This window comes from Dreissena polymorpha, chromosome 1 (genome assembly GCF_020536995.1).
Source record: "Dreissena polymorpha isolate Duluth1 chromosome 1, UMN_Dpol_1.0, whole genome shotgun sequence".
NCBI lineage: Eukaryota > Metazoa > Mollusca > Bivalvia > Myida > Dreissenidae > Dreissena > Dreissena polymorpha.
This window is the reverse complement of record NC_068355.1, coordinates 211199999-211209680: the sequence shown is the minus strand read 5'-3', so window position 1 is coordinate 211209680 and position 9682 is coordinate 211199999. Positions and strand designations below refer to the sequence as shown.

Genomic DNA, 9682 nt, shown 5'->3' with positions numbered 1-9682 from the left:
CATTTTTCAAATACATTGTTGGAATACTGCTATAAGCGTTCCTTATCTTTCAGACATCTACAATTTTCTCAAAATATAATGCAACGACATTCAAGAACACGAAAGTAAAGACTACTTATTTGCGAGTAACTTCATTGTCTGAGGTTACAAAAGTGTCAAAAGCAAGTAACTCCAGAGTGGAGAAAAGCCGAACAGGTTGAATGTTGAAGTACAAAGAGTGTCCTCTTTTAAGACAGTAAAACGTCCAGTTATTAAGAAGAGAAATGAAGATAAAGGTTTCAAACTATTTTCCGGACCAAGTAAACCAAAACATAATGGATTGACTTTAGACATTTTGCAATAATTGACGCCATTTAAAAATGGCGTCGATTTAGTGACGCAAGAGTCACGTGATCTGCTGCTGAACTGCATTAAACTACACCCAAGTGTTCACGAAGTATTTTTTCCGGAAGCGACGAAAGATCCCCGAATAACCGACGAAGATTTACGGGGATTTCCGATTCACAGCCTGGCGGTTGCAGTCATTTGCGAGGCCATTTCAAAAGGAGAGGATCCGTACAAGTTTTACTGTATGATCGAAAAGAATAGCTTGGAAAGTGTGCTGACTGAACTGTATACTAGCGTACATTAGAAGAAATTGGGTAAATATTGCTTTATGCCATTGATTATTAACAAAGAAGTATCTGCATAATAAATATAAGAAGTGACCAAGCACTTAAAAATGACGTCATTCACAAACCTTAGGCCGGATATCGTTGACCCTCAATTTCATTTTGAGTCTAAAGAAAAATTAAATTAAAAAGTAAAACATATCTATAATATTTAACTTTATTTTGCACTGATTTGATAATTGAATATTTATTAAGTTCTCTATATTATAGCTTGTGTAATTCGCAAAAAACACAGGAGAACGATAAACCGATTAAATTTCAATATACACAATAAATAGTTATGTGGTCGATTACCTTTCTATGTTCTGCTCCTGCCCCTGATTCACGCAGGGTAGTTATCGCTTACTAGCGCTAGATTGGTCATTGTGGGCGCGGGTACTTCTTGCATGTAACCCGGGTACTCATAAGTATACTTACATATACACCGGGTACGGTAAATATACTCAATCGTACCCGGTCGATAATAGACTGTACCCAAGTTGTATTCCCGCCCGAAATCCGATGTCGTAAAACGCGCTACCGATTATCTTAAACAAACTTCTCTTTTAAAAAAAACTGAATCAACATACTTTTTGAGTATGAGTTTCGGTTATAAAGAGGCCATTTAACAGAAAATTGACAACAATGTGAATATAATTAAGTACAACAAAATAGCCCTGAACGACCGATTTAGCGTTAATTTTCCGGGGAACCTTTTAGTATATTTACCGTACCCGGGGTACATGTAAGTATACTTAAGAATACCCGGGAAATATGTAAGTAGTGCCCGAGCCGAAAATGACCAATCGAGCCTTACTGGCATCACTAAGTATTTTAGCATTGGAAAACCATGTAATCGAGGAAATGAGTGAGCTGAACGCCGTAATATTACTACTGTTGAAACCTCGAAAGTCCGACCGGACTTGTTATTTGTTGTTTTTGTTTTCTCCAGGGTTCTCCATGTACTGCGCTCTGTACCCGTCCGTAGTGAGAGACGCACGGACGAACATCAGTTTGCAAGACTTCATTGACGATGATGGTTAAGCTTGTTCTCTGTCTTTTTAAAGAATGTTTAATTATTTACATTCGTTGGCAAGAAATTTCGTGGTTAAACAAACTACAACTTTTTCATGGACACGAAATTTCGTGGATTTTTTATGTTGGAAAAGCAAGAAATATGCCTCGAATGTTTGCCGTGTTGTCGACCATGTGGGAATTTATAAAAAAAACGAACGACTACTTTCAGGCCGGAGTGGGCGGAGCGTATTATTGAGCGCATGACGGAGCCCTCTTGGACGATGGAATGGGTGCAAAAATAGTCCGCGGTCATGTGACAGAGGAGGAATACAACATGGCGATGAACACACTGTTCGTGAAATTGCACATGTTGGACCCGCAGTCTGTCATTCCGACCTTTCATCTGCTGAATCACATCCGAGGTACGTGCTGGAAATAATTACATATAAACATATTTAGGTGTTGTCCTTATTTGCATATAGGTACATGTTGGCAACATATCTATAGAACATAGTTGTGTTAATAACACAGGTACGCTGTGGTGTTAATTATATATGAGCCGCGCTCTGCAAAAATGGGGATTATGCATGTGGGTCCCAGATTAGCCTGGGCCGTCCGCACAGGCTAACCAGGGGAGAAACTTCCGTTAAAACTTGATTTTTGCTAAGAAGAGACTTTTGTAAAACAAAAAAAATGTCATAAAGCGGAAAGTGTCGTCCCTGATTAGCCTGTGCGGACTGCAAAGACTAATCTGAGACGACACTTTACGTATATGCATTTAAGCCCGTTTTCACAGAGCACGGCCCATATCCATAGATACGTGTTGGCATAAATTATGTATCAACATATAATCACATTCAAACATTGGTGCAAATAAAGTATAGAAAAAATAGACAGGTGTCCCGTTTGTTTGACGATTATAAATCATTTTCCGTATTCATTGGTTTGAACTATCGAAAAACTGTGTTTTCGCTTTTTCTACAACATTCTCCTTTTTGTATCGAGTTATTAATACTTTGTTTGATTGATGGCATGTTACGTTGCATTTGGCCATAATAAGGTACATGTATATAATAAATATATTAGTGTATGATTGTGACAGCGGGACTGTCGCACAACCAATTCATGAGACACAACCCACCGAAACATGCAATAGCTTACTGATTAAATAAATTTAATTTAGTAATACACATTTCGCAAGGTGAATAAAGTGACTTAATAAAATAACGTATATTTTGTAAGCAAAGAGTTTCTGTCTTCATTTCAGCTCTCCCGGAATGCAACCTAGAGCTGGCCACCCGGGACTACCTCGGAGGCCCACTGGACGCTGCGGCACTCAGCGCGCATGCGCAGACGGCCGTAACAAAGGAGACCATGCCTAGCAACGGCGCGTCGGGCATGAGCCTCGACAAAATCGAAGTTTTTTTACGGCATTGACGTCGAGGAGTTTATAATGATGGAAGCGCGTAAGGTTGGCGTATGGAACGGGCGACGTCCCGACAATAAAAGAACTAGTGACCTCCTGGATTGATGCAGCGTCATGTAATCTCGTGATCACATTTGGCGGTTTCCGGCTCTTGTCGAAAAAATGCGCAGGCATCCAGATGTCGCATCCGGAAAAAGCTGGCATACCCTATGGAATAAGCATCAATTGTTCGTCTGTGACAACGAAATGAACAAACGCATGCGTTAGTTGTGACGATGTTACAAATAGGTTTCGTTGATTCGGACCTTTTATCTCATGACGTCGAGGTCTGGACGGATTTATACAATTACACATGTGTTTTGATTTTCTGGGAGAAAATCTCCAGTGTGCTTCCGTATTGAATGTAATATTGTTCATCCGACTTATTTTGTACCCAAATCATCATGTTTGTGTTCTGTGAATGTTTTAATTGTTAAGCGTACATTTTTGGTGTGAACAAATGCGTATAATGCGGTATCGATGTATAAGTTATGCTATTCACACATTTTTGAATGTATGACAAGTATTGATAAAACAGTTCGTGTGTTATACGTAACGATTTAATATCATACATCAATGACAAGCGATATTTACACGTATTCGCTTCAACTCTTGTTAATTATGGTAGATCTAATAAGTCACAGGCTTATCAGGGACGACATGTTCCGCCCAAACTGGATTCTCGCTAAGAAGAGACTTTCTTTAAACACAAATACCATAAAAGCGGAGACTGTCGTCCCTGATTTGCATGTTAACATGCATTAAACCCAGTTTTCCCAAAACGCTGCTCTTATTATTCTTTTTATCGCATAATGTTCAAAGTTGTGCCTTTGTTATTATTATTAATGGTTGCTAAATATGTTAATATTTAAATAATTTTATATGTTGTATATGTAAATATATTTGTATATATGTAACATAAAATAACATGTAAATATGTTTGAATATGTTATATGTAATACAAACAGTTGTTGCGATGAATTCATATTTTATTTACGTTTAAAATTAAAATAACACAATCTAATATTTATATAAAATAAACAAAACTGAATTGGTACAAAAGCGTGTTCTTGTTTTTATTCCAAATCGCACGAAACAGCGTCTACGTTGCATGTTATGATCACCTGAAGTCTATCTTTAGTTGTGTAAACTATTTCAAAATATTCAAAGCTGCAGCCTAATAATGGATACTTATACATTCAATTAAAACTATCGATTTAGTAAAGACAACGTATAAGGGTATGCTGGATTCGCAATATTCGTGTGTGTTTATGTCTGTTTTACTTCCTGTCCTTGCCCGTCCGTCTTCCTGTCTGTCTGTCTGTCTGACCGTCTGTGTGTCCGTATACAAACAATTTGCCGATTGCCGATTATAACTCCTACACTATTTAAGGCACACCAATAATACATGCATGCGCTGATGCAGAAATCCAAGTAATGACCCCTAAAGCACTAAGCGGACAATTAGCTGTACTGTATAATGCATTTGATGACGTCATCTTGTTAACATTTATGACGTCATTTAACGTTTACCTACAAGAACATATCTTTACTAGAAGTATAGATAATAATTTATCACTGCCCTTTTGCATTGCAATATATATCAGATCAGGCTTAAATAATAATATTATCTTTGGATATTCGAGCCAAGTATAATATTTTATAAAACAATAGGACAATAGCCTATTTTTCTGTGTATCATACATCCGTGAACACATTTTAAACAGATAATAAAATATAATCGCTAGAACGTTGATTTTTTAGGTAGAATATATATGTATGCATAACGTCATTAGCACGTGCGCTTTACATTTGTATGGTACTTTTTTTTCATGGCATTTGTGCTTAAAATATATTACATCTTAGTATCAAATTGTTGTTGTTTTTTGTTAAATTTGAATCGTTTTTACCTTTTTATTGAAACAGATGACTAAAAAGTTGATCCCTAGTATTATATTATTGATTATAAAACAACGCCTACTAGTAACTAACCGGATATAAAAATCATATCAGGCAACTTTAATATCAACATAACGATATGATTAAAAACGCTACTGTGACATCATACAGTAGAAAATGGCGCCTCGACGTGAACTGACTTAGCCAATGAAACATTAGTATCATATAAAACTTAAACTTCATGAGCCTCGTTCGTTGAAAACTAGGCTTAATGCATCTGCGTAGTGTCGTCCAGATTATCATGTGCAGTCGACACAGGCTAATCAGGGACGACATTTTCCGCTTAAGCTGGATTGTCGTGTAGAATCGACTTCATAAAAACAAAAACAACATATAAAAGCGAAAAGTGTCGTTCCTTGTTGGCCTGGGTCCGCTCAGGGACGACATTCAGCGCATATGCATTAAACACAGTTTTCAGGGACGACATTCAGCGCATATGCATTAAACACAGTTTTCAGGGACGACATTCAGCGCATATGCATTAAACACAGTTTTCAGGGACGACATTCAGCGCATATGCATTAAAACCAGTTTCCCAAGAACGAAGCTTAATTTTTGTATTATTTTTTCCAGTTTATTACTTGATGCGACACCGGCAATTACTTCAAAAAGGGCGTTTTCCGGCACTCTTGCAGAGCAGTTAACGGCGTCGTCGCTATCGGTGACGCTGAACGTGTGAAGGGTCTCGGTGGCGTGCTTAAGACCGTCGAAAATGTTAGTTCCGGTCGCAGGCAGTGCGGTGAAAACCGGCGGCTGAGGTCAAATAATATAATCATTTCACAGGATATTACGTCATCACTTTGGAATATTTTCTGTTACTAGTTGCCATTCGACACGGGTTTTCGATGAATTTTAAGCGAGACAAAATTACACGTCAAGTCAATAATTGTTATTAATATTCAAAGACCAAATGCCCAATATATGAAACAAACATCTGGGAAAGCCGGAGCTTCCCAAGCAATCAGGAACGACACTTTCCGCCTATGCTAATATGGAATGACACTTTGAAAATCCCATGCATTTAACCCGGTCTTCTCAGAGCGAGGCTCATTTTTTCAAACACAACGTTGTTAAACTCCAAAGCAAACAACATTAAAGGTGTGACGGCAGGCTTACGCGCAATTGCGTGCATGGGTTCAAGTGAAAAACAATCGAGTCGAAGTGTCACTGTTTAAATAAACATATATAACGATGTACAGCAGTTTTTGAAAGTGCATTTTAAACCATCAGGGCTGGTCGTTTTTCAAAGAGTTTTTAAATTTATACAAATAGTTTAGTGCTTTCCAAGCAATTCATCAGGATTCCCATACCCTATAATAACGTGAACGCAACTTACTGAGTCGACAATGTTGACGTTAAACGTCCCCGTGATGTCATTAAGAACGTTCCTGTCAGTGCACTTGATTGTTAACGTAAGGGAAACAGGCGGGTCATTGAAGTCGATAGACGCCTGGGTAACGGCGTTACTGATCCACACTTCAAACTCTGTAAAACTATGGTTCTAGATTTCAGCCTTCACGCAATAATATTTCAAAGCGGAAAATGTCGTCTGAGCGTACGCGGAATGCACAGGCTTATCTGAGACGACCTTTTACGCAGATGCATTAAGCCCCGTTTTCCAAGAACGAAGCTCGTATGTGCTATGTTTACCTATGTGTCATGTTTACTTATGTGTTATGTTTAGTTATGTGTTATGTTAACTTATGCTTTATGTTTACATATGTGTTATGTTAACTTATGTGGTATGTGTAATGTGGTATGTTTACTTATGTGGTATGTTTGTTACGGCGCCTCCCTTAAAAAAACATTAAGCGAACCGCTCTGTGAAAATGGGGTTTAATGTGCGCAAAGTTTCTTCCCAGATAAGCCTGTGCAGTCTGCATAGGCTAATCCGGCAAACACTTTCCGCCTAAACTGGAATTTTTGCTAAGAAGAGACTTTTTTTAAACGAAAAATATCACAAAAGCGATAAGTGTCGTTTCTGATACATACTGCACAGGCTAATATGGGATGAAACTTTCCGCACATGCATTAAACCCCTTTCTCACAGAGCGCGGCCCATTTATTATTTTCTAAATTGTTACCCGGTTTCTGGGGATCGGTCGGTGACGCCACTTTTCTGATCTCATAAACGGTTGTCACAGGTAACGTCACAGAACACGTGGTATCAGGGTCCGTAGTTGTGAACTTTCCCAGTGACGTCGCAATCACGTTGTCGTCTGAGACGTCAGGGGAATTCCCAGGAATCCCAGATACAAATGTCGGCGGCTACTCGGAATAAAAGAAATAGAGGATATTTGGTGGATCTGGTAGAATATGGATTTTAATTCAGGTTTGATCACATAAACAAATCGATGATCACGAGTGAATTTAAATCGATTTTCCAGCAAAGCAATTAAATTTTATTTTATGCTTACAAATGACTTTTTTGGTATTTAACCTGGAGAATTACTCTAAAATAATGGCATCACGACATATAAACAATAACGTTATTTCACTGTTACTTTCACTGTTTTAAACAGTGCATTGTCATTTTTAATTGACTGATATTTCTCTATAAACCACTGGAAAGCATAAAACCCTAAATGCAACACATGAATCACGCTCTGGGAAAATCCACTTAACGCATGTGCGTAGAGTGTCGTACAAGGCTAATCAAGGAAGACACTTTCCGCCTTTATTGTAATCTTCTTTAAAAATGCCGTCTCTTCTGAGCAAAATTCCAGTTTGGGGCGAAAATGTAGTGCCCGATTAGCATGTGCGGACGGCAAAGGCTTATATGTGACGAAACTTTACGCACATGCATTAAATCACATTTTCCTAGATCTCGGCTCAAACATAAAACTTAGCGGGATGACCTAATTACAGCTCCACTAAGGAAATCGGCGGGTAGTAAAGTCAAGATATAAAGCGAATTTTAATATGAAACGCAAAACATTTTACTGATATGGCTGAATAGTGAGCGTCATTTAAAAAATAATTAATGTAATAAAGGGTATAAGACGCCAAAAAATAACTGTCTTGGCATGGACGTAGTCATCTTGACTATCACGTGATTACCTGCTCTGTATATGGTGGCTAAACATAAATCATAGTTTCATTTTATTGAGGCCTGAGAACAACTAGGTCCTGTTAATTTAAAATATAGCTCCTCCCCTCCTGACAGTGTTACGCATGAAATGTTTGTAAATCTTCATAACATGTTTAAGGACTATCATATTTTCAGCTGGAAAAAACATGCTCAGCAATGTAAGATATTGTATTGTATTTTTGAAGATTTCGCGGAGAAAAAACAATATTTTTTTTAAATGTTCAAATTGGCATAACTTCACTAAAGTTTAACCAATTTTCAAATATGTTTCAGTTTTGTAATTCTTATGTAATTCTCTTAAATTTTATACAAACATCAATGGATAATCAATTTTGTTTTCGATACCACAACAGCATTACGTACCTTATCAAGGACTGGCTGGGTAAACGTTGAACTGACGGCGGTTACGGCATCTGTGCAATCAACGATCATGACGTACGGACTGACAGCTGCAGCCAACGTCACTCCTGCTTTCACGCGGATACTGAACGCTGAAAAGAAAAGTGGTTTTATTTCATTTTCATTACAGACATTGTTTGTGAATATTATACGCATCATATATAGTTATCACGAATTTAACGAACTGTTTGAATCTGTGTTGAAAACGTTTGGCTTATATTTCAGTAGGAAAAGAGAGCATATTATTGCATACTGACATGGCAATCCAAGCAACTTTACATCACTAGACAAATGACTATAGAAAACACAACGGCGGCTCTGATCGACGTTTCTGTTAACTAGCAATTACTGTAAAATCATTATTAAAGGTCAAATTCCGATTTTATAACGAAACCTTTAATAAATATCGATATCTAACCCGATTGGAATCATCTAGAGCAATGGCAAAAAATATTATGCTACTAAAAAAACGAAAATCTTGTTTTTCATAAACCGCTCGGGTATTTTTGCCACCTTTTTTTATAGAGACGTCATTTTTACACAACGCGCATGCCAAGGAAACTCATGAATTATCGTTGATTTCGTGGTTTGGTTACGAATATACGATTCCAGAGTCCGACTTATGTTTTTGTTTGGAAATTAAAAAGCCGCTCATTTTCATGTCGTTTTTTATACCACAAGAAATTTAATGCCGAAAATTTAAATTAGATAACTCTGTTAATAAAAAGCGATTAAAAGGTGGGGGGTAATCGTGAAACCATGAACCATGGCTAGTTGCGGCTACCACTTCAAAAAAGGTGGATTCCGGCGCTCGTATGGAGCACGTGACAACGTCGTCGCTGTCGGTGACGTTGAACGTATGGATGGTCGCCGCGGCCGCCTGCAAACCATCGTTGATGGAACTTCCGGTAGAGGGTAGTAAGGTAATCACTGGGGGCAGTAGTTAAACAATTAACTGTAATTTAATGGGCAATACGTATACGAGCCTTGCTCTGGGAAAACAGGGTTTAAAGCATCCGCGTCAATTGTCGTCACATATTAGCCTGCGCTGTCCGCACTTACATATCAGAGATGATTACATTAATTCTCTTCTTAACGAGA

General features: G+C 37.9%; 2 protein-coding genes and 1 long non-coding RNA gene across 6 annotated transcripts in view; 1 reads left to right on the top strand and 2 right to left on the bottom strand.

Moving 5' to 3' along the window:
- The window catches only part of LOC127864867 (uncharacterized), a 5642-nt gene extending 1672 nt beyond the window's left edge, over window positions 1–3970 (top strand). Inside the window, exons 2-4 of the long non-coding RNA XR_008042326.1 lie at window positions 54–641; window positions 1897–2089; window positions 2935–3970. This is a non-coding gene — a long non-coding RNA (uncharacterized LOC127864867). The remainder of the gene's footprint in view (window positions 1–53; window positions 642–1896; window positions 2090–2934) is intronic.
- LOC127864858 (uncharacterized) overlaps window positions 1–9682 on the bottom strand; it is a 322960-nt gene that overhangs the window by 75116 nt on the left and 238162 nt on the right. The window lies entirely within an intron of this gene.
- LOC127864860 (uncharacterized) lies at window positions 5708–8964 on the bottom strand. Of its 2 annotated transcripts, none has more exons than XM_052404763.1 (3): window positions 8546–8964; window positions 7176–7359; window positions 5708–5844 (listed from the first exon to the last, which is right to left on the bottom strand). In XM_052404763.1, the coding sequence occupies exons 1-3, from the start codon at window positions 8738–8740 to the stop codon at window positions 5807–5809; spliced, it is 417 nt and encodes a 138-aa protein (XP_052260723.1). In that variant the 5' UTR covers window positions 8741–8964; the 3' UTR covers window positions 5708–5806. The 2 variants fall into 2 exon arrangements, with proteins under 2 accessions (XP_052260723.1, XP_052260722.1); XM_052404762.1 differs by lacking the exon at window positions 5708–5844 and adding an exon at window positions 6308–6576.

Coding starts and splice junctions, on each gene's coding strand:
- LOC127864860 (XM_052404762.1), bottom strand. CDS start 8,740: ATGATGCGTATAATATTCACAAACAATGTCTGTAATGAAAATGAAATA. Junction 7,360..8,545: donor CCCAGCCAGTCCTTGATAAG/GTACGTAATGCT, acceptor TATTCCGAGTAG/CCGCCGACATTTGTATCTGG. Junction 6,577..7,175: donor GACCGATCCCCAGAAACCGG/GTAACAATTTAG, acceptor ATAGTTTTACAG/AGTTTGAAGTGTGGATCAGT.